We start from the raw sequence: 25,541 nt of genomic DNA on the forward strand, positions 1-25,541 counted from the left end.
AATATTCTAATTTGGCTTAAGAATCAATTAATCAAAGAATTATAAGAATAGTGAATGAAATAATCAAAGAGAAGAAGGAAAGTGTTCGAGTCTAAAATGAAGAAGGAATCTGATTATTTTTATGAAAATGATTGGAGATTGAGTAATATATTTTACCAAAAAAATAAAAAATTCTATGAGAACCGTCCGGTTCCCATACAGAAATCGAGAATAGAACCGGAACCAGTTGATTCTTAATAATTTGTCCCAAAATCAAATTGTTTTTAAAAGATCTGGAACCGAACCGACCAGTTCTAAATAGTTCCGATTTCGGGAAAAAATGCCCACTCCTAATTATTATTCACTTGCACCCAATGCGTTCACCTTAATTTCATATTGTTACAATTTTATAAAATATTGAAAGGAAAAAAAATGTAATTAGAATTTAATTTTCATAATTACATTATTTTTTATTTGTACTTAACGCATCAAGACATTTATCACTTGTTGTCATAATTTATAAGATAATAGGTTTCTCTTATTTAAGATAAAGATGAGATAAAGATTATCACAATTGACTGTTGTAGACGTTAAACAACTATTATTCACTTGTATCTAATGTGTTCATTGACAATTCCTATTTATAAAGAATTAAAAAATTAAAGTTAAAATTAAATATGTATAATTACATTATTTTCCACTTGTGCCTAACACATTAAGACAATATTTATCACTTATTGTTATTCGGTAACAAATAAGATGGTAATTTTCTCTTGCTTATAGTGAAGATGAGATAAAAATTATCACAGTTGACAACTGTAAAATGCCACATTCATCTTATTGCTAGAAAATTACTATTTTATAAAGAATTGAAGGAAATATTCAAATTAGAATTTAATAGTTGTAATTATATTATTTTTCACTTGTATCAAACGCATTAAGATATTAATTATCAGTTATTGTTATCTTGTAGCAAAATAAATAAGATTGTGCTTTTTTATTACAACAATGATGTGATAAAAATTGGGGTTAATAACACAAAATGTCCCTACGTCTACGTTTGACACTTGTTGCGGAAAACGTCCTTACATTTCATTTTTTTTTACATTTTCGCCCTTATTTCAACATTTCGTTGCGAAAAACGTCATTCCGTCCATCTGCCGTCTATTTTACATTTAAATGCACACCTTGCTCACTTTTAATTTCCAACAAACTCTGCTTCCTACAATAAAATACACACGTTAGTCTTCATACTCAGAACTCTTCACGTCTCGTGCCTGCTCATCTGATTTCAACGCTTTCACATGTCATCGACGATTTCAAAACGAAAGGTGGGCAGTTCTCTGCACGCAGTGGAGGAAACTAAGAGAAGGTACGTCGGTCGCAGTGAAATCGTTATTTTTGAAGTTACTGTTCAAAATTTCAAACATTGAATGATTGAGGCTTGGTTGCTATTTTTTATGGGCGTTCTCATTTTTTCTCGCAGGGTTTTCAATTGAAAGAAAAATGCCTCCTCCATTTATTAGAGGGCTCAACAATGCCCCACCCACATACGGTATGAACATTGGAGGGGGTTTACAACTGTTTTCCTTCCATTAATCTTAATTTCTGTGTGTAGTTCAAGTTTGGAACTTGATTAAAATCGAAAATGGGAAATAGGAAGAAAACCAGACGTTTTGGGAGAAATTTTTGGGGGTCTTAAAGTATGAATCAGAGATTATACGGTATTGGTTGGAAGCTTAAATTTTCGTGGTTTTAGTTGGGCTTTAAGCATTTATGCTGTGTAGTCCAAATTTGATCAGTGTGTATTTGTTCATTTCCATAGCATTTTTCACTCTTCATACCCTCATCTTTGTATTGTTTTGCATGCAGGTGCAAACTCAGGTTACTTCGCTATTGAATTGCTTCACGTAGGCCGCTTCTACAATAAGCCAAATAATATGTCATACGAAAATGGATTTGTGGTGTTCTTCGATTTCGTCTATGCCAAAATGTTTACGAAAGGTAATTTGACGAAGTTTTTAGATGACATCGACAATGATTCGATGTTGGAGTTTTACTATAGAAAACAAAAAAATGAGTTTAGGGAAGGGGTTGAATAGATTGGAGAGTGAGAATGCCACAATGGCTTTCACATATGCGAAAAATGTTGGACCTCGACCCGGCTGCGTATAGGTGGCTAGAACAAAATCGGCCTTCCATTGGAGTAAATCCTACTTTCGAGAGTAGAAGCAGTGTGACATGTTGCTGAACAATTTGTGTGAATCATTCAATGGCACAATTGTCACTGTAAGAGAGCAGCCCATTCTAACTATGCTTGAGGAGATTAGGGTATACTTGATGAAGAGAATTGTAGCCCGTAGGGAGGCAGCTGATAGATGGACATCAATAGTGGGCCCTAGAATCCAAAAAATTCTCGAAAAAAACAGTAAGCTGCCAAGGTTTGAATGGGTTGAATATACGGAGAATGAGAAGTTCTAAGTTCGGCACAATGCAGACCTTATAGTACATTCTGTTGACCTCAGTGCAAGGACTTGTACATGTCGTGAGTGGTAGTTATTGGGAATCCCTTGTTGCCACGTGATTGCCTTGTTGGTATCAAGAGGCCTTAATGTTATTGATTATGCACATGCCATCTACAAAAAGGACTATTATTTGATCATGTATACACCTTCAATTTCTCCAATCACAGGATCAGACTCATGGGCTAGTCTAGGTCTTAACCCACTCAGACCACCAGCATACACGAAGAAGGCCGGGAGGCCAAAAAAGAATAGAAGAAAACAACCGAATGAGGTAGAGTCTTCTAGTTAGGCAAAGAAGTCTAGAATGTCTTCACAAAATGAAACCCCTTCGAAGACAACTTCAGCAGGCATATTTGGTGCGAAGAAAAGAGCAAGCCAAACTCAAAGCTGTCGAAAATGTGGAGAATCAGGGCATCAATGTAGAATGCAGTTTGAGACTATCTTGAAGTAACTGTTGAATTGTAAATTTTTTTTGTTTGAACGCATGAATGCTATGTCAATGGACATCTCTATTTTGCCTACATTAGATACAAATTTGGTTGTAAATATTAACTTTGATATTAAGCCTTTTATTGTGCCATTACAGACCTGTTTGTTCAGTTTATTCTACTACTTTTTTAATTTGAAGTTTGACCAGTAAGTTGAGTTGGTGGGTTGATTAGTGCGTGAAATTGCTTGTTGAGTTTGTTGTGAGTTGCTGATGCTGTGAATGAAAGGGATTTCAAACAGAATATATAGGGATGATTTTCGCAAAAATATGAAACATAGGGACGTTGTCTGCAAATCGGTGACAAACGTAGGGACGTTTAATTCAATACAAAATGAAAAGTAGGGATGTTTCACATAATACAAAATGAAATGTAGGGACGTTATACTCAAACATTGTCAAACGTAGGGACATTCTGCGCAAACATTGTCCAAATTCGGGGAAAGCATTTTATGGTGCAGATTTCTGGGACTAAGCTTAGTGAGTTTTTGGTAATGGCGAATGATAGCTGGTATGAAAATCAAAATTTAATTTTCAAAAACGCATCAACCATGGTGACGATGAACATTCGATTTTCGAAATGCATCAGACATGGGTGATAATGAACACAGGATTTCTAAAAACGCATCAGCCACGTGATGATGAACAGTGAATTTTCAAAAATGCATCAGCCACGATGATGATGAACAGTTGGCTTCGGCACTATGGTTCGCGGAGAATAATTTTTTCTTGTTCTTATTTGGGAATAACCATTTTATGGTGGGAAGCAGAGTTTGTTGGAGTGTCTGAGCATTTTGCCCTTCAAGTTTGAAATTAAAAGTGAGTCAGGTTTGCATTTAATTGTGAAATAGACGACAGATGGACAAAATGATGTTTTTCGCAATGAAACGTTGAAATAAGGGTGAAAATACAAAAAAAGAAACGTAAGGACGTTTTCCGCAACAAGTGCCAAATGTAGAGACATTTTATGCTATTAACCCTAAAAATTATCATAGTTGACAAATTAAATGTCAAACAATTATTATTCACTTGTAATTTACCCGTTAACCTTATTGTTAGATAATTGTCATCCACTTGCACATACCCCTTAAATCTTACAACGTTTAGTCAAAAAACTAGTTGAATGCACGTGTTATGCACATGAGTTGCCCGTAAAAGAGCAGTTGATAACATAAATTTAACATAATATGTTTAAGAATATTTATTAATTTTCAAATATTAATGAATAAAAGGGGAGGGATAAGCACATTTTCAGGGTTGAGTATATTAATTTAAAAGGCCAAAAAAGAAAAAGAAAAAACACACAACCTAAAGAGGCAAGTATATCCATGAAATATATCTTTATAAATTCTATATGTTTGAATAAACTTATAATGTTTGCGTATGAAATTAATTATAATTATATTATTTGCTAATTACAATAAGACTTGAATATTTTAAAAATGCGGAAATCAAAAGAATGAACATACAGTCCAATCAATTGTAATCTACAATCTACTCATACATCCAATCTCACAATAGCGTTTAAATTTGCTTTTGAGCATGCTAGTAATGGACTACTAGCGAACAATAAGAATGACATACGCATCTTATATATTAGAACGATTGGGAGAGCACATTGTTTTTAAAGTATAATGTATAATTGTTTTTTTGGAGGTTTTTGCAAAGCCAAAATAACTTCTTGGATGGAAAAAGCCCATTTGATTAAAGTAAATTAAATAACGATTGTTTGGTTAAGGTCAAAACGTAATTATTAACCAAATATGGCGTTTGTGCACTGCTTAGATAAATTTAAATATCGAGCATATAAAAAAAAAAAAAAAAAAAAAAAAAGCATTTAACCGGAAGTTGAAATCTGTACTAATGCAACTTTTAAATTAACAAAATTATCCTAAGTAATTTACGAAAAACCAAATTAATCACAATTTATATCGATACAATATTACATTAATTTATATTACTTAAAGATTTTATTTTTAAATGTTTATGATATGTTTTATATTAGTTATTATTATTATTTATCATTTTAAGTAACTTTAAATAAATAAATAAATAAATAAATTTAATATAATATGATATGCATAAAATAATAATTTCGTGCTTATTTAATTAAAACATTAATTTCATTATATTTTATAAGATGTGAAATAAATATTGTTTATGGAGAATAGAAGATCTATAATAAATAGTTAAAATATCGTCAAATAAATTTGTAGCATATGTACAAATAATAAAACCAAAATATTTTGTTGTCAAACCATCAATTTAGCCCCTGTTTAGTAGCAATTTTTCATCAAAACAATCAATTTTTTTTACTGTTATTTCATTATTTCAACCATTATTTTTTATTTCTTCACTTATAGGTAGGATCTACTTTTCTCTCTAACGGTCAAGAAATCAATCATCATAATCATATCGAATAGTAATTTTCTTGCACTTTTGAATGACAACAGTCAATAATATTTTGATAATGGAACCTAATAATGCAAATGAGTGATATTTAAGTGTCGATCTAATAGATATATAACTAGCTAGACTAACGGTGATATATCTCATTGTAAAGTGTTCATCTCTAATTACAAATTGATGTATCTTTAAATCATTTTATTTTTATAACTACTTTACATGACATATATGTGCAATTTGTTGTTTGATATATAATACAATAAAAAATTACCGCATTAATGAATCAAATAATAAATGCCACATTTATGCTCAGGACAACTATTGATAATTTTCACTATTAATAACATTTTTCAATAAATTATCAACAAGCCTAGATATTGAGACAATTTTACGGACCGTCTATCTTGAATTGCATCCTATGCCGGATTTGAGGTGAGCAAGAGGTGATTGCCTCAGGCTCAAAATACTTTGTTTTTTCTTTTGATTTTTTTTTTCATTGAAAACACACAAAATAAAAATAAGAAAGTTTAGTTTGACGACGACAAAGGACTCATGCTGTAGTGATAAATATTTCAAAAGACATTGTTATATGCCAATCAAAGTTTACGTAAAAATTACATAATGTTCACATGACACTTTACCATTTAACAATTTAAAACACATTCAACTTTTTTCATCCAAGTAGCAAACTCCTATTTTAAGATGGTTTCATTATACATGGGTTTGAGTCCCGAGCCATCGGTAATCTTAACATTTGTTTGGTAGTTTAGAAGTTGATAAAATTTTTCAATTAAAGTCAATGGTTAATTTTAATACACATTTCATGATATTCATATCTTTTCAACTATTCATTTCATTAACCTTTATCAAATTACTAAAAATTAGGCCCCATTTGGTACACATTAATGTAAAAATGAGAATGAAAAATATAGTCGTTACGGGCCTCACACAAGAGATAGAAAGTCAAATATGGTGGTTTGGTGTGATGGATAACGGTCATATTTTTCATTTTAATGGGTAAATAATAGGAAACAAACATAGCTAATTTATAATTACACCAAATATTGGCTTCATTTATTTTTTTATCTTTTGGGAAATTTGCAAAATTAGTCATAATCTTTAATGCTTCTAGAAAATTCTTAACATTTAAATGGACTTCTCAATCTCCAACCTTTATGCATATAACATATTACATATTTCATCATTTTAGCATAATTCCGTGAATTTTAGTTTCCTCACACAAGATATACACGAGATTTTTTCCAAGGAGGGAAAATATTGTTTAACACTTAACCCAATTTTTTCAAAAATAATTTTCTGGTTCAATTTCATTATTTTTTTTCAAATATCTCTTTGTTATGGACTGATATTGTCGAAATTTAGTTAAATACACAACCGTTTTTCAAAGAAAAACGTGCAAAATGTTTGAAGAAGATGACTCTTTACTTCATGACAATTTGTTCATAACGTATGAAATTTTATTTTCGTTATTTTCACACACACACACATATGTGTGTGCGCGCGCGCGCATGAGTTACTATGATTTTCAGTTATCCTACCGCTTTTTGGAAAATCCTTGCGAAGAAAAAAAAACTTGAACAGTCACCACAACTTGACGGCCAACTTTTAGAGTTTGACTTGGTCTGAGAAATTCCACATTGCTTTCTTTAAGTCGAAATGATAATCTTTATGTTGAAAATTCAACACAACAGATATGCGTTATCCATCAAATTTCAAATGTACAGCATTAAAATGGATAAAAAATTTAGTTGTTCACCAAGTTGAGATATAAAATTTGTATTTAGCGAATCAACTTTCTAATGTAATTTTGTCACATTATATTAATTAAAAATGAACTAAAAGTTTCTTAACACTATCTAGAAAAATATCATTATCGTGATAACTACTCTTTTGTCGCAACCAAATTATACGTGTGTTTGTAAAAATTTTAACCGTGACAGGAAAACTGATCCAAAATATGTTTTACTTAATACTGAAATCCACTTATTATATAAATAACCGTACCTGGGCTCGAGGGACTATTACACTTTGCCACGAAGGCTCCATATGACCGACCCCCTGAAGCCCTTGCGATGAGGCTACGTAGATTATTGGAGTTTGCAACTTGAAGTGTCAAAGCTGTAATTACCGAGGCAGTTTCTTGTCAATGACAAAGCCCCGAAGTCTCCTTGCCAAAGTGACGAAGTTCAATAAAGATCAAAGTCGAAGCTCAAGTGATGACCCATACGTGAAGATCATGAATTTATGTATAATCCTTTTGCAGTGATTGGTGGATCATTTGTGACGAGTGGAATATCAAAATCTTGTCAGTTTAAGTTGTAGGGTGACTTCCATCTGTAGGAGCATTAAATGCACCACAAGCCGATAAGTTTGAATTAATGTCTAAGATTGGATGCTCCAGTTCAGGAGATGAAGCCACGTGTATATTCATCCATTGGATACCATTCCATGTGTTACACTATAAATACCCCTCTTTGTGTAATTGAAAAATAATGCAACTGCTACATTTTGTCTTCTCACTTGCTTATTCCACACTTTTGTTTGTTGGAGTTTAGAATATATTACTTTAATTGAATTGTTGGTGATTGATTGTTGCTATGCGATCGTTCTCGAAATATATTATCGGAGTCCGAACATATTTGTCTCATAATATTATGCTTCTCTCACATCAAAACCCAGAGTATTATCGAGCTAGCTTCCTATCCCTATATGTTGAAATTTGCTTATTTAAATACGAGTGGGCTTGGTACTTATTGTCCACGTTACTCTATTTTGAAAACGAGATCAACATACTAACACGCATTACTTGACGATTGATATAGTTTTAATAGTTAATTGAATCAAGCAATGCCTAACAAACGGAAGAATCCCAATTAATTGAGCTTTTCATACTAAGCCCTTGTTTGGGCGCACTTAAAATTGCAATTTCGACCGTTGATAACTAAAATTTGGATCGTTGCTTTTCACCAAGATAATATGGCTGTTGCAAAATTTCAGACATTGCAACTGCAATTTTGGACCATTTTATGTCAAAATGACGATTTTGCCCTTAGAATAAATTCATTTTGCATGCAAGACTAGACATTTTCGGTATTTCATTTATAACTTCATCAAATTTTGTTGCCAAACTGGGACCCATTATGCAGTGATTAATGGACAATTAATTGCTTATATAGGTCCCAGGCAGGCCCTAAATAACAATTTTAGAAAGTTGATATAAATGCCTCATTGCATGTATTAAAGTAATTAAATTTGTTGTTCTTTACATAAACGGCACATGTGAGATGGTGGACCCATGGAAACTATAAAACGAACTCCACGAAGAATTGCTTTAAATTTCTTAATTACATATGCACCTTGCAACTTTCAAAAACAATTCCTCATTATTGATCTTTCCACATGAGAGATTTTTGGGACAATGACCCTAAATTATTAGTTGTATAAAGTACTTTTAAAAGCAAATTAAATAATAATTTATAGATTAAAAGCCGAAGGGAGCCCTTTGAGGAATGCCTTTTCTTCTTCTTGCACTAGAAGGAGGTGGAGGAAGCGTGGGTGGGCATATACCTTGTTGTAAGCCTTCACGAAATTCTTCTTCTTGACTTGACGACGGCGTTACACTTCTTCTCGATATCCCTTCATCTCTTTCTCGTAATACTGCATCATTCTTGCCACCATCTAAGGCAAAGTTTGCATCCCCATTTCTCTTTATTCCTACAAGCTGAATTTTTCGAAATAAAAAATGCTAAAGAATTGACTTGTGACCTACTCAAGAAATTAAACACATTTTTATATGTATGGAAACTTTTATGGGAAAAATAACGGAAAACAGCATATTGATGATAATTATGTACACTAAATATTCAAAAGATGAATAATATTGTATACTAAACCCTCTTCGATTCACTAAAGATTTAGACTAAAGTATAAGAATAATTAATTTTAACCACATATTTTATGAGATCTACAAATTTTCAACCATACATTACATTAATTTTTATCAGAATCTACCAAAAATTTGATCTTTCTCTAAATCAAACGGGGGCTAAAACTCGTGAAAGGTGTGATCATATGGTTAAGTATATGAAGAAGATGATTATTGGTTGGTTCACACAACATTTTACACACACATTGGGTAGAACTCACGCTTAAGTCCTTAAATACTTGTCGGTCCACACCCCAAGCGTTTTTGGGCAATCGACAGGCTACATGATATGACTAATGTGATTGAGGTCCAAATTGCTAACCTTACATCCCAGAGAACAGAAACGAAAAGTATCCAAATTGCTAACCTTACATCCCAGAGAACAGAAACGAAAAGTATCCAAGAGGCTCCTACTACAGATTTCACAAATGTGAGAAATTCCTTTGCCAGTTTTAGGCTGAGGCCTTTCATTCAGAAACAAAACCCTTGCACTGTTAATCACATATGTTTGCACTCCACTAATGTCCAATACCTTTTCAATCTCCGAAACCCTCACCACATCATGATATGAGGATCTCCTTATCTACATTTAATATTGAATGGTCAAATTTCTTGTAACGTAATTTATGATAATTAATGCTTTTTAATACAAGATTAAAGAGTAGTATGAAGATCGGAAGAAGAAAGAAAACCATACCTGAATGACTCGATGATCTTTGTGTTTTGTTGAACGGCAGTAGAAGCAAAATGCATCGACATTACAGTCTAAGCAATACATATTGCATTCACTCCTTGCGGCCGCACCGTGAGTCGGGCAGACGGTGAAGAAATCTGTGTTCAGCAGTGGTTCTAGCCATGGAGGGACCAGCATTTTGCCCTTCACTTTCACCCAACAATGCAAAATATATATACTAATGAATATTTTGCTATATGATTATTGAATTCTTCAATGATAATGAAGAATCCGCAGAAGAATTCTGAGAAGAAATTTGCAGAGAGAGAGAGAGAAGGGGGGCTAACCTAAACAAGCAGCAACTTAGAATTCAACAAGAAAACTACACCCAGACTTGCAGGTAGGGGCAAAGGCCTAATAAACAAAAATTGACTAATGACTAATGAGCAGTCGAGATCAAAGGTGGTGGCTCAAGATTAGTATCAGCCGTCGGATCTGAACGGGGTGGGGTGGGGTGGGAATGGGGGTTACGCTTACTTTTGGATCTTCTTTGCGTCTCTACATGACCATAACGTAAGGGTCGGCCACTAGGCTACGTTAATGAAAGAATTCTAGGTTGAATCAAAACGACGACGTTCGGAATGTCGTATGTGCTTTTCTTATGCAGTGTTATCCATTACTTTCTTAATAGCTAACGAAATGGGTCCCGCGATGTGGTGTTTTTCGTCGTTGATGTGAAACGAGGAGGAAGTTTCTAAGCGAAAATATAGTTCTAAGATGATCCCCCGGTCTATTACGCAGTATTGTAATTGGGACTTCAACTTATGTTTTTGTGCCATTTGGACCTATCATTTTTCAATTATACAGGGTTTGAATCTGTGTATATGGTTTTTTCGACGTTAAAATGTGTCAGTTAAATTTTTCTGTGAATCAATGTAAAATTAAATTAAAATAAAAGGAATAATAAATAAATAAATTATAAGAAAAAAATATAAAAAATCGAACAACGGTTATCGATATCGGAAGAGGCCCAATCGAAAGATTCAAAACACGAGTTGCGAGGGGAGGGGGTTGGAACAAGGTTAGGATATGTTGTCGGGGTAAGGGAGGAGGTACACACAATAGAAGATGGGAGAAGGTCGGGAAAAAGAGGAAAAAAAATAAAATGTAAAATATAAAACGTTGGAGGTAAAATAGAAGGGAATAGCATACCACATTGGAATTAAGATTTTGAATATTAGTTTATATTACAAGAACGAGTTTTAGTTGATATCTATTCACAATGCTGCCAGCATAATTAAGTTTGGTGCAAATTGGAGTTAACCTAGTGATGACCATTGGGGTTCACAATATTTATTCTTAAAGGGGACAATTGGGACCATCGACCGTATCTAGAAAGATAATCCATGGCGATTTCAAAGCGGACACTCCATATTTGGTTTAAAAATTAAATTTTCAGCAATTCTTTTTAAAAGTTGATGAAACATGGTTGAAAAATTGATAAAAGCTGTTGATCTCATTAATATGTGATTAAAAATAAATTTCAAATTATGTAAACTAAAAACAATTTAATGGTAAATTTGGATCAGTATCCTAGATAGGTGACCTTTGTTGCATTTGAGAGGGGATATCCATCTAGGATCAGTATGAAATTAGCATGATTTGAATTTCCATTTTTGTTAAATATTATGTAGTTTACAAAGCAAATCGTTAGTGCTTACGCGAATTTTTTTTGAATAATATTATCTATTAATAGAGAATCAGAGATGTATCATCCTTTAGGTATAAACGGGTCTCAAATTCATTATTTTATACCGTAGATACCTCTAGCTTTCTGTTCGACTTCCTGATCTACTTCCTACTCCCTACATCCCAATCTGCTATTTCTTACAATCTCCTGATCTTATGTTGAATGTATCTTCAAGTGGAACACTAAAAATCGCCTATTTTTGTGTTTGTAATTACACTTCAATCCACCTCTCTCATTTCTTTCTCAACAGATCAAGGAAATACAGTGTTTTGAGTTATGAAGATTGATGTTTTCCCAAAGCCTAGTTGTCGGATCACAAGATGTTATGGATGTGAATTACCAATGATTTTCGCCTTGGATCTCTTGATCAAAGATGTGTAGATGTTATGCAATGAAAGAATAATGTGGCAACTCTATTTCTCACGTCCCAAACTTTGGTAATTATACTTTGGGGGTAAATATGTGTCTTAGGCCATGTAAAATTCTCCAAAACGCGACCTACAGCATAGCACTGTCGCTCGATTGACAAGTCGGCTAAAAGCAAGGGACGTGGGGACGAAGAGCAAGCAATGAGCTCTCTGCTTTTTACCGTCGAGCGATGGTCAGGCGAGCAGCTTGAGAAATCCCCGCACGTCTTCTACCTTGTTCCAAGTGCAAACCCTAGCCTAACCAACTATACACAATTGCAATGCAAGTCCCTGACTTTTACAACAATGTTCAACATTTTGTTCACAAAATCGCCAATTACAATATTAGACCTAACACTCCCAATATACAATGACATGTCATCTCTTATTACGTCGATAATGTGCATCCCGTTATGGATGATGTAGCTTTTCAATCTGGCTAAGTGTTCTATAGTAGAGTTGCCTCTACACCTATCGAGAGAAGTGTTTGAACCAATATTTCCAAATGGATGCAATGCTGTATTAGCATATCTAATACAAATTTTAAATGTGAAAAATTGTCCAAGGATATTTCTACATTTAGCGCATCTACTTAAATTGTGGGATATTTATTGTGCCCGAAGATCTCAAATTGCAATTGCGAATGGGTTAATGGGTTAAGTATAATTGCAGTCATTGACACTCTTATTGGAACAACAATCCAATATTAAGTAAGAGTGTACATTTCATGTATAAATCTTACATGGAGCTATTACTCACGCATTTTTACCGAGTGAGTACTAATCAAATGCAGAAGGTCAACAAATGCCTCTTTTCTAAAGTGTTTATCATGAAGCTCGTATTTAAGTAATGTTCTCCAAAAATTCATTTTTCTTCACATTTATTTTTAATCACACAGTCTTCCGCTTAAATAATTTTATACGTAAACTACAAAATTTTATTCTACATTTTAACCCCATATTCTTTATAAAAAATAAAAAAAATATAAATAAAATTCATTTTACAAAATCTACTCTCAAAAAATGGGCTCAAACAGAGCCAAATAAGGATTGCTTCTCAACATCTTGTTAGATGGTGTTCGGTGAAACCCAAAAAAGGAAAAAGTAGAGTTATTTATTTATCCCTAAATTTTAGATGGTCCTCATATCTTTTACACTGAATAAAAACTTATTACTATTGACGTGACAAGATAACCTTACTGATGGTTCTCTAAAAGACTAAAACGATCATATATTTAGAGAATCATAACTAACGTTTTCTTACTAAGTCAACAGTGAGAATTTATTATCATGCTCACTAGATGCAAGAGATCAATTCTAAAAGTTCAGATAATACATTTTTTTTTCTTTTTTACGTTTAAGTAAAATTATTAATTTTTTATTTTATAATTTCTTGTTACTTGTAAGTAAAGTTTTTAAGTTTTGTCAAACGTGCTCTAAGTAGAACAATTTAAGATGATCCAAATGGATGCAATGCTGTATTAGCATATCTAATACAAATTTTAAATGTGAAAAATTGTCCAAGGATATTTCTACATTTAGCGCATCTACTTAAATTGTGGGATATTTATTGTGCCCGAAGATCTCAAATTGCAATTGCGAATGGGTTAATGGGTTAAGTATAGTTGCAGTCATTGACACTCTTATTGGAACAACAATCCAATATTAAGTAAGAGTGTACATTTCATGTATAAATCTTACATGGAGCTATTACTCACGCATTTTTACCGAGTGAGTACTAATCAAATGCAGAAGGTCAACAAATGCCTCTTTTCTAAAGTGTTTATCATGAAGCTCGTATTTAAGTAATGTTCTCCAAAAATTCATTTTTCTTCACATTTATTTTTAATCACACAGTCTTCCGCTTAAATAATTTTATACGTAATACACAAAATTTTATTCTACATTTTAACCCCATATTCTTTAAAAAAAATAAAAAATAAAAAAAATATAAATAAAATTCATTTTACAAAATCTACTCTCAAAAAATGGGCTCAAACAGAGCCAAATAAGGATTGCTTCTCAACATCTTGTTAGATGGTGTTCGGTGAAACCCAAAAAAGGAAAAAGTAGAGTTATTTATTTATCCCTAAATTTTAGATGGTCCTCATATCTTTTACACTGAATAAAAACTTATTACTATTGACGTGACAAGATAACCTTACTGATGGTTCTCTAAAAGACTAAAACGATCATATATTTAGAGAATCATAACTAACGTTTTCTTACTAAGTCAACAGTGAGAATTTATTATCATGCTCACTAGATGCAAGAGATCAATTCTAAAAGTTCAGATAATACATTTTTTTTTCTTTTTTACGTTTAAGTAAAATTATTAATTTTTTATTTTATAATTTCTTGTTACTTGTAAGTAAAGTTTTTAAGTTTTGTCAAACGTGCTCTAAGTAGAACAATTTAAGATGAAATAAAACCTTAAAAATTGGTGAGTTTGCGTAAATTCTTAACAAAAAGTACAATCTTTCCTTGATATAAGGAAAAAGAAGCTAAAGAAATGCAGGTGTAGGATGGTTAACGTGAAACATATGCAACCCATGGCTTAAAATGGTCAGATTCGAAAACTTATACCAAAACTAAGTAAAGAAGCAGAAGGGACCATTTAGGGTTACACAATTTTAGAGCTTAATTATGTTCAAGAATTCTTTCCTTCGCGTGATGATTCTACAGGACAAATTTAATTAAAAAATATGATACTATGTTGAAATAACTAAGAATCGGACAGTCATATAAAAAACTATGATTCGAACCGATTATAGTTTGATTTCTGTCATAAAGATGTAATCAATTCCGCGTATAAGTGCAAGATGAAAGTGATTCTCGGTCGAAGTTTGAAGTCGAACCAATCACATATAATTTGACTTTGAGAAGTAATTGGTTCTCTCTAAGAATAAAATCTAATATAACATGCATAGTTGGATTCTTCGAGGGATTAGAGTTTCAAAATCGGATATTGTTGAGTTGATTGGACTTTTAATTAGATATCGACTCGGACACTCAACCAAATAGATCAAGAATCGATATATATATAACATTGTTGCGTGTTTAACAAGGAGCAGGAGCAAGGCTGGCAAACTTTAGTCTTAAGTTATTGACCTCATGTTATCTTAACCCTAGTTAAGCTCACAGTATTGTATAATCAATCAGATTAATCAAGTGGTTGGCAGGCATCATGTGCACTTTGAATGCATCATGTACCGTGGGTTCATAGACAGACATCCCATATTTTTGGAACATCGTAGGGACACAAATTTGACATTTTATTAGGTTCTGTACAAAAATAAATATTCTAGTTTGCATCAAAGAGGGTACTTGACGTGAAATGCTGCTGATATTTCTTATAAAATATTAACATGTAGCCCTTGGTGTACCCTAAAAGCTGGGCAAATCTCCCGAACCGAACCGATCCGAATCCGACGGTTCTTGTCAAATTAAATACCCGAACGGGTATCTGAATTGAGAACCGACGGGTACGGTTTGATTCTCGGTTCTAGACCAAGAACCGAAAAATCGAATAAGAACCGAATCTTTCTAATTTTTTTTTTATATTAAGTAAATCAAATTATTTTAATTTTAATTTTTTCTAAACAAATTAACAAATTAATGACTTCTTGATCCAAATTTTTGGCCCAATAATTTGTTTCATTTCTAATTTTTTAATTTTTGGCCCAATTACCCATTTCATTGTTTCATTTCTTAGCCAAACAAGATCAAATCCACTAAATAACCCTAAACACCTACAATAAAGTGCATAACGTTGTCTCGACTCTCGCACTCACTCTCGCAGCCTCGCTAATATTCCAAAACCTATATAATCGTCGGCCGACACTCTGACCTCCGATCGAAGCCGTGACTTTCGCCGACCGAAACTTTGATCGTAGCGATCATTTGAACAAGGTAGTTTACTAGTCTCTGACATTCCAAAATCATTGAATGTATCATTAGTCGTATTTATATAACGTTGTTATAAATGTTAAAAAATTTAATTATAGTACAGAACCGAACAAAATCGAATCGAATGGAACCGAACCTGAACGGTTCCATTTACTAGATACCCTAAAAGTTTGGTTCGGTTCTGTTCTAAAGAGAACCGAACCAAACCGACCCGCGCCCACCCCTACCTAAAAGTTCAAAGAAAATTAAATTAAAGTTATTTTTAATCACATCTTTAGTGAGAATAATAAATTTTACCAATATTCAATCACATTTCATCAATTTTTATCAAAATATAATAAAATTATGATTTTTAGCTGAACCAAACATGGATATAATATTCTAATTAAAAATTGTATGTAGAGTGTTGGATATTTTAATGAAAGGGGTGTGATTTGCTATTTAAAAAATGAATATTTTGATTTATTAAAATATTTTTAATTTTAAACTCATAATTTTTTGACAAAATTTGTTTTGTGCTTTATACTGTAAGATACAGTATGGAAAGATTTTTGTAAGAGATTATTTACAGTAATTTTTTTTAATAAATTACTTAAAAAATGATGAATTCACATGCAAATTCTAAAAATATAATTTAAAAGAAAATAAAAAATATTATGTCTACAAATTACCGAGAAAACAAAAAAAAATTGTGAGTTCCGTACAAAAGTCTTTGTTTGATTCATGTTATTTTCAAAATATATTTTCTTTCACTTATTTTTAACTACTTATTCTTTAATAAGATAATATTATATATAAATCTAAAAAAAATTCTAATTTTTTGACCACACATTCTCCATAAAAATATTATGTCAAAATAAATTTTTAGACAAAAAATGGAGTTTAAACTGGTTCTAAATGTGTATATTAAAAGAAAATAAAAAAGGCTCGCAGTGAAATTCCTCTGCATTTCTTCTTTGCAATGGTAATGCAGTTATTCACCAATGATAACGCGCCACGCACGCGCAAGAGAAAAAGCAAGGCCAACTTGAGTTAATTGTTCTAATGATCAGTGAAATTAGGTTCATATTTTTGATTGGCCACTGAACTTTAAAATATCGAATTTTGATCATTGAACTTAGGTCAATATCTTCGATTACTCATTGAAATTTAAAATGTTGAGTTTTGACAACCGATATTTGAAAAATGTTGAACATTATTCACTGTAAATTCGATATTTTTCAAAATTCAATAATTATACTAGTTAGTAACGTACAACATATTTCAAAGTTCAGCGATCAAAACTCGACATTTTAAACTTCAGTAAGCAATTTAAGACATTAACCTAAGTTCAGTAAGCAATCGAAAATATTGATCTAAATTTAGTGATTAAAATTCGATATTTTAAACTAAAGTGACCAATCAAAGATATGGACCTAAATTCAGTGATCAAATTCGATATTTTTTAAAATTCAATGGCCAAAAATCAATATTTTAAAGTGAAAAGGCCGACATGAATCTTCATTGACCTTTGGAACAATTAATCGCAACCCTTACCAACATTACAAAACAAAAAATGAAAAGGAATAGCGTTTCAGTGAATCTCTCTATAGGTTTCGATTCTCTCCTTGATTGATCAATTAATTAAACGATCAACGAACAATACGTCTTCAAAGTCATGTTCAAGTCCTTCTGGTAACATTTCCTCTCAATTTTTAATTTTTCTTGTTTTAAGTTTGATTATTCTCTAATGAGCTTCTGATGTTCAATTTTTTATATATTTTTTGAAGAAAAGACTGATTCTTGATTGTTTTTCTTTTCTTATCTATCAATTACTTGTCGATTATTTATTGAAATTTGGTGCTTATAGAATTCGTGGATTACAAGTTCATTATTTGACCTTTTCTTTCAATTAACAAAAAATCTGCACTCTCTGAGTTGGACGTGCATCATCTTTCTTGTCAACCGCAGGTGTTCTATTATTTGTATATTCATTTGATTTCTCTAAGTATTAGTTTAATTAACAATCTTAGGGATGTGGGTTAGAAACCCAATTTCTGGGGAGATACCGGTTGTGATCCATGGATCTCCAAGCGGAGACCATATCCAAGCTCTATGATCAGTTTGTGCCCTTTAGGTCTGTCCCGGATAGTTGGTTCTGTCATTCCTTTTCTGATCAATTCTAAAACCTAGGACAGACAGATTTTGATTTTAATCTTGATGGATTATGATGATATCGAGAAAATTCTGAAGAAAATCAGGTTGTGTAGATGCAATTTCCATATGTCAGTTTTGACTTAGCTTTGTATAAACAAGGCTCAGTAAGCAATCGAAAATATTGATCTAAATTTAGTGATTAAAATTCGATATTTTAAACTAAAGTGACCAATCAAAGATATGGACCTAAATTCAGTGATCAAATTCGATATTTTTTAAAATTCAATGGCCAAAAATCAATATTTTAAAGTGAAAAGGCCGACATGAATCTTCATTGACCTTTGGAACAATTAATCGCAACCCTTACCAACATTACAAAACAAAAAATGAAAAGGAATAGCGTTTCAGTGAATCTCTCTATAGGTTTCGATTCTCTCCTTGATTGATCAATTAATTAAACGATCAACGAACAATACGTCTTCAAAGTCATGTTCAAGTCCTTCTGGTAACATTTCCTCTCAATTTTTAATTTTTCTTGTTTTAAGTTTGATTATTCTCTAATGAGCTTCTGATGTTCAATTTTTTATATATTTTTTGAAGAAAAGACTGATTCTTGATTGTTTTTCTTTTCTTATCTATCAATTACTTGTCGATTATTTATTGAAATTTGGTGCTTATAGAATTCGTGGATTACAAGTTCATTATTTGACCTTTTCTTTCAATTAACAAAAAATCTGCACTCTCTGAGTTGGACGTGCATCATCTTTCTTGTCAACCGCAGGTGTTCTATTATTTGTATATTCATTTGATTTCTCTAAGTATTAGTTTAATTAACAATCTTAGGGATGTGGGTTAGAAACCCAATTTCTGGGGAGATACCGGTTGTGATCCATGGATCTCCAAGCGGAGACCATATCCAAGCTCTATGATCAGTTTGTGCCCTTTAGGTCTGTCCCGGATAGTTGGTTCTGTCATTCCTTTTCTGATCAATTCTAAAACCTAGGACAGACAGATTTTGATTTTAATCTTGATGGATTATGATGATATCGAGAAAATTCTGAAGAAAATCAGGTTGTGTAGATGCAATTTCCATATGTCAGTTTTGACTTAGCTTTGTATAAACAAGGCTCTGGTGTACAAGAAAAATAAAACAGACTTACCATAATGAAGTCTATGATGGGGACTACAGGGAAATAGATAGCTGCAGTCTATTGTTTTGTTTCTTTAATATGCTGTACAGATTTTTTTTTTTTGCTTAACTTCCGTGTATAAATCAGGAGCAAATGTTTTGTACAATTCAATTCAATTAATATGAATTCCTTGGTATCCAACATAAAATACTCTTCTTTTATTAGATTACTAGTAAGGTTGTGTGATAGAATAGCAAGGCATGCATAGTCCGTTTTAGATCTTTATTCTACCCTCCAAATCATCGGCGTGGGACTATGTTTGAGTGACTTATTTTGGAGGAGTGGAAGCATATGATTGCAATTTTGAAACTAACCTGTTTGCAAGATTATGGAAACGGGCCACTTCAGAAGCATGCTTCAAAATGTAGCGTGTTATGATGTAACAGTTGGTCTGATTAGAGCACTGCAGGTAGTCTTGGGTGGTAAATGTTTTGTTGAGTTTGTTATGATCTGGTTAATTATGCCTGAAAAATGAAATTGACTATAGTGGAGATTATATAACATGGTGCCTTCAGATAATGGATGGTGGACTGGTTTGTTAATCATCATTGGCCTCATTTGGAAGAGTCATGGGAAAGTCTTTGTTCAATTTTGCCACAGTATTCGTTCCCGTGCATTTCATCTTGTTGTGATTCGTTCATTCATTCATTCTTTTATATTATTATTATTATTATTTATTTTTACTAAGAAATATACATGCTTCCTGTTTTATAAGGAAAGTGAATGAAATATGCTGATGTTAGCGTTGTTCTCATATCTAAGACACATAAGCTTCAGATTATGTGCATGTTATAGTGCTTTAATTGCATTTATCCACAGGGGTTCTCAGGAGCAACAAGCTCAGCCACATCCACAAGAAATTTCTACAGATTCGTGGTATCCACCATCTGTTGTCAGTTCAACCAGTTCTTCACGTCCCCCAACATCCAGTGTCACCTCTTCCAGCAACTTCAGTGTATCTAGGCCCCCAGATCGATCAAACTCTTTTTCAAATGTTTCTCCTGCAGAGGCTGCAGGTATCATCGCTCAGTTAAAAGATAAAAGGTAAAGTCTTGCTATCCCATTTCAAACCATTTACCTTTTTATTTTCACAACTTTGGTTTTATCATAAAACTAGATGATGATATAATTATTTCTTAATATTCAATTTACAGATTTCCATCTCTTTTTTCGCCACTTGTTGAAATTTTGTACCTTGAGTTATGCTATTTTCATTCAATCATTCAAATTAGTTGGGATGTTTGAAACTAAGATGCTCGGACTCGGGTACGGGTATCGGGTACGGGTATGTATCAAAGCGTGAGATCTTTTATTTTCTAAAATGTGGGATACGGGGACATGGCTAAAAAGAGTCCAAATTTAGGACACGGGTACGTGGGTACGTTTTTCAAACTTCAATTTTGTTTTTTAGATTTTTTTTTTATATTGTCGTATTTTTTTAGTTAAAAATGATGAATTGAAATTTTTTTTTTTTAAAAATGATTAATTTTATTGTTTGAATATTTTATTAAACTAGAATATGATTGGTGTAAAAATAATTATATTATTAGTCCACTCATATCCATTTCCCAAACTCCAATTAAATCCATGTATATCCAATATCAATATTATTAGCCCAATAAAAATGGCCCAACCTCAATTAAATCCATCCACATCCATATTATTAACCCAACCCACTTCCATATCATTAGCCCCAATCAAAATGGCCCAACTCCAATTAAACCCAAGTCTCTTCTTTCATTCCTGTCTCCGTCTCCCCATCTTCCATCTTCCTTCTTCTCCTTAACGATTCTAGGGTTCCACCGGAAGATAGCCAGCAGATTTTGGACCAAAGATCGCCGGCGGCGGGGCGCTAACCTGCTATTTCTTTACACATACCTTCCATCTCCATCCAATAAGGTAAATTTTCAATTTTTCTTAAGATTTTTTGCCGGGTCCGATTGAAATTGGAAGAATCGGACCCGTATTCCGTACCGGTACCTGTGTCGTGTCGTGTCGTGTCGACACGGGTACTCCGGCCGAAATGAAGAGTCCAAGCATCTGAGGTTTGAAACGAAATGATTACCTTTGCACTCCTACGGTGGGGTTGCTCATATGTTATGAACTGTGGGATAATTTAGATACTGATATAAATCATCTAAAATCCCTCAAATGGGATTGGTGTGGTCTGTTAAAGAAGGAGGGATTCATCAATGAGAAGAGATAATATATCGTAATCTCCAGCGACAAACTGAACCTTCTTCTGTTTCAGTGATTTAGAATATGCAGTCAATTATTTCTAATATAGTTATAGAAGAAAATCACATGCATATGTACTGTCCCCCACCCCCATCTAAAGAAAAAGTAAACCTGAAAAAGAATTAAATGAAGCCAAAGGTATAAATTAACATAGGTATTTAGGGATTGGTAATTAACTATGCTGTTAACCCTTGAATTTCTATTTTACACATTGTAGTTTTTGTCACAATCTTGTTTGTTGTTTGATATTATCAGTCTTGATGAGCTTCGGAAGCTTTTGTCTGACAAGGATGCATATCAAAACCTCTTTCATTTGCTTGAACCTGTCAAAACTCAAAATAGGGTGAGCTGCATTTGTGGGAATTATATTCTCTAATTGTACTTCCCTATTGTTTCTTTGTACCTTGTTTGCTCGAGGCTATGAAGATCTACAAATAGTGTTGAATAACTAGGAGCATTATTGTGTTTGTTTATAATTAAGTCGAGCTTATCTCAAAATAACTTTCATTTTATTGTATGACGAATCCGTTTGATGATATGCTGACAACAAATCAAACATACTTATATATGAATTTGCCTTTCAGACATATTTGTCTAACCTTATAATTTATTATTTTTTTCTTATTAATAAATAGAAAAAGTTATCCTCTATTTGGTTTGGATAAAAATAAGATTTTTAGTAGATTTTGATAAATTTGGTGAAACATGTGATAGAAAAGTTGATAAAAGTTATGATCTACTAAAATGTGAGGTTGACAATGAATTTGGAAAAAAAATTGAGTTTTAAGAAATAGAAGCCAAACAGGGGCTTAGTTAATTTTACTGGGGATAGCCACTCAAATCTTTTGACCAGTATGACTTAAACATCTTCGCTAACTTAATAATATTATGCCAAAAAAATTAAAAATCATTAGCTAAGTAATAAGAACTTAAATTAATAAATTGAAAATTTAAATCTGAATATAAATAGATATTGATAAATAAATCTGTATATTAACTATGATTATATATGCTACAATTGAAATATTTTTTTCTACAAATAATATTAATAAGTTTATCCCATCATACATTTTAATTTCATCAGTTAAATAATGAACTTCTTAAACTAATAACTGCTAAACCAATTGAATATATTGATTATTAATTAAATTTTCAGTAAAATTTTAAGTAGTAAGAAATTCCTGTTTTTTATTCACTGGGACACACATGTTTGCAGCTTGTATGCGATGCAAGGTATTGTCGTGGAATCTAGTAAATATATGAAGGAGATATAAAATGAGGAACTTTTCTTTATATTTTCTTTGATGAATAAATTATATGCTCCTTCAGAAGGTGGCGAAGATGTGTAACTAGAGTTGATGATGTAACGCCCCAAATTAAATAAAAATAACGTCACGTAAACATATAACATTAAACGGAATTAAACCGAAACACTTTGGAATAAAAGTTTATTTGTTTTATATGCTATATTTTTATTCTAAAATTTTCGGAGTGTTACAGATTATGTATCATATGTGTAAAATTTGGAAATACTGATGAAACTTTGTCAGCTGAAAGTCTTCACATCGATTATTGATCTTCATTGAATTTGGCCTTTTTTTCATGTTAGATGTATGTTAAAGTACCTTGTACAGGGAAAAAAATATTGTTTCTAGTTCTTACTGAAGAATAAAACAGTAGGACTTACATCCATTAATGGACCTCTTGTCCCTGTTTGCTTTAAATTTGGATTGCTTTAAATACACATGGGTACTTCGTGATTCTCATCCATTAAAGGACCTCATGTACCTGTTTGCTTATGTGTTGACATGAGTGGAGGCGGAGGTAGAAGTTTGCCTGCGTTGGTTGTGTATTTCTTATTAGTCCATGCTGTTAGTGGTTGCCTAAATTCATTTTTGCGTTACTCTTGACACATTCTCCATTTTTAAATTACTTAATAGGTGAGAGATGAACTTCGGAACGAGACACTGAAACTTACTAGTAAGTTTATAATTCACGTCATTTTCCAGTTCTCCGTACAACTGTAGCATATTGAATACGAATGATAACATTTTGTAGGAGCGAATCTGGAAAAAGAACCACGAATAATGGAGCTCAGGAATCAGGTGACAGTCTTCATCAGCATTCAATTTTCCCTAATTCCTGAACTCTTATCAAAATTTTTAAAACCTTCCACTCTTCTTTTGCGGGGGTGCAGTGCAAAATCATCCGCTCAACTGAGCTGGCTACTATCCAAGAAAAGTTGCACGACTTAGAGAGAGAAAAAGAGGAGATACTGAAATTTTATTCACCATCTTCCTTCCTCCATCGTCTTCAAGGTAAATTAGAAGTGTGAATTTTCTTAAACTCTGCTTTCTGATGATAAGGTGATGATGTTAGTTTAAATTGCATTTTCAGTTTGGAATTTCGTCCATATAGTAGTTTTGCATGCTGAGATTACTGATTTGCTTTTGGCATTTAATGAAAACGACTTTTTTTCCTTCCTGCTAAAAAGCAGCAAAAAAGATCATAGAGATCACGGACATGGCACCCGATCATTTGTCCATTGCTGGGGATATTTGTTTTTTGCACATACATACAAGGCTCACTCGTATTCCCGTTTAAGATAAGCAAAGATGCAAATCTTACCACCTGTCTAGTTCTGAAATGCTCCACTGACTTTCATTAGTCCTTCTCTAGCCTTCTGTTAGCCACTCAAGCACAATAAAACATTTATATAAGAAGTCCATTGAACACAGTATCTCCATAAACATTCTGGAACCTTTCATGATCTCACCTGACAATCAGTCTTTCATAAAACCTGCTATCTATTACCACTGTAAAGGTACATCGACTAATTATTTTTCCTTCATCAATCGTTGATCGGTATACTATGTTCGTGCAAGTGGCTGTACTAGCTATTCCTTGCTTAATTCTGTTGAAATTATTCTCCTTTCTCTGATAAATTATCCAAATGAGTTCTTCAGAAGCGGACCTGCTTTGTAAAATCTAGATTGCATAACCTCCAGCTATAACTCTTGGGTGGTTTTACTGGAAAGTTGAGATGCATAAACCTGCTATTCATCATATTTTTGTTACTACTTAGTCATTTGCTCGGAAAGGTTTCTTTGAACTAAGACTAGATAATTTTAATATAATTTGTTATTATTTCAGAGGCAATGAATGAAACAGAAGTGGTATCTGAGGCCCTCGACAGGCAGCTTCTCGATAGGGAGATTGATCTTACGTCTTTCATACCAAAATACAAGAAGTTGCACTATACTTACCATAAGCACGCACTTACCCATCTTGCTGCGAAAACATCGATGACAAACTAAGTAGTGATGCTGTAGTATGTTAGATGCTGCTTTCCCTTAAACTGGTAAACATTGTTACGGTAGGCAAGCTAGTCTTAGTTTTGCCAAGTTATTTCAAGTGTTTTTTTGCGTAGTTAGTTCGTTCTTTATTCTGTATACATGGTTTTTACAGGCTTATAGGGAACATGTCACCGATTTGCTATTACAGTGTAATTATAGATATCCAAATATGAGTTTACGATTCCCATAGTACATAAAATATATATCTAGCCTCGCATAAGATCATTATCAATATACGTGAATTCTCAATTCCTTTTTTTTTTTTTTTTTGTGTGTGTGTGTAATTTAGTCGACACTATGGCATCAAATCGATATGAAAAACGTGTCAATTAAAAATAGGAATTTATTTGAACACCGGAAGACTTATTGCAGCTGCTGCTAACATTCCACTTCAGATTAATACAACTCTTGCGGAGTCTTAATTGGCAAGAAAACACGAAATTTACGTACAGGATGCGATAAAATTCAAGTTTCTGGGTTATTCTTACAACTGAAACCAGCAATATTGTACTTGCGAATCCACTCTTGATAGATGAACCT

The 25,541-nt window shown here is 32.7% G+C and overlaps 2 protein-coding genes across 4 annotated transcripts; one reads left to right on the top strand and one right to left on the bottom strand.

The window, feature by feature from the left end:
* Window positions 1-8,721: 8,721 nt before the first annotated feature.
* Window positions 8,722-10,529, bottom strand: LOC111403128. 2 transcript variants are annotated; one of them, XM_023031523.1, is made up of 4 exons: window positions 10,364-10,529; window positions 10,041-10,225; window positions 9,711-9,926; window positions 8,722-9,139 (listed from the first exon to the last, which is right to left on the bottom strand). In XM_023031523.1, the coding sequence occupies exons 2-4, from the start codon at window positions 10,212-10,214 to the stop codon at window positions 8,900-8,902; spliced, it is 630 nt and encodes a 209-aa protein (XP_022887291.1). In that variant the 5' UTR covers window positions 10,215-10,225; window positions 10,364-10,529; the 3' UTR covers window positions 8,722-8,899. The 2 variants fall into 2 exon arrangements, with proteins under 2 accessions (XP_022887291.1, XP_022887290.1); XM_023031522.1 differs by lacking the exon at window positions 10,364-10,529 and having other exon boundaries at window positions 10,041-10,330.
* A 7,065-nt stretch (window positions 10,530-17,594) lies between these two features.
* Window positions 17,595-25,235, top strand: LOC111403129 (vacuolar protein-sorting-associated protein 37 homolog 1-like). Of its 2 annotated transcripts, none has more exons than XM_023031525.1 (7): window positions 17,595-17,755; window positions 20,227-20,451; window positions 21,901-21,988; window positions 23,586-23,625; window positions 23,704-23,750; window positions 23,843-23,963; window positions 24,799-25,235. In XM_023031525.1, exons 1-7 carry the CDS (start codon window positions 17,739-17,741, stop codon window positions 24,960-24,962), a joined length of 702 nt encoding a protein of 233 aa, XP_022887293.1. In that variant the 5' UTR covers window positions 17,595-17,738; the 3' UTR covers window positions 24,963-25,235. The 2 variants fall into 2 exon arrangements, with proteins under 2 accessions (XP_022887293.1, XP_022887292.1); XM_023031524.1 differs by lacking the exon at window positions 17,595-17,755 and adding an exon at window positions 18,563-18,722.
* The last annotated feature ends 306 nt before the right edge of the window (window positions 25,236-25,541 follow it).

Source organism: Olea europaea, chromosome 11, assembly GCF_002742605.1.
Source record: "Olea europaea var. sylvestris chromosome 11, O_europaea_v1, whole genome shotgun sequence".
NCBI lineage: Eukaryota > Viridiplantae > Streptophyta > Magnoliopsida > Lamiales > Oleaceae > Olea > Olea europaea.

Excerpts from the sequence above, each read along its gene's own strand:
- LOC111403128 (XM_023031523.1), bottom strand. The coding sequence starts at position 10,214 with ATGCTGGTCCCTCCATGGCTAGAACCACTGCTGAACACAGATTTCTTC. Across the intron at positions 9,927-10,040 it reads AAGATCATCGAGTCATTCAG|ATAAGGAGATCCTCATATCA; the intron begins GTATGGTTTTCT and ends TATTAAATGTAG. Across the intron at positions 9,140-9,710 it reads TCTGTTCTCTGGGATGTAAG|CTTGTAGGAATAAAGAGAAA; the intron begins GTTAGCAATTTG and ends CGAAAAATTCAG.
- LOC111403129 (XM_023031525.1), top strand. Across the intron at positions 20,452-21,900 it reads GCTCAGTTAAAAGATAAAAG|TCTTGATGAGCTTCGGAAGC; the intron begins GTAAAGTCTTGC and ends TGATATTATCAG. Across the intron at positions 23,626-23,703 it reads CGAGACACTGAAACTTACTA|GAGCGAATCTGGAAAAAGAA; the intron begins GTAAGTTTATAA and ends AACATTTTGTAG.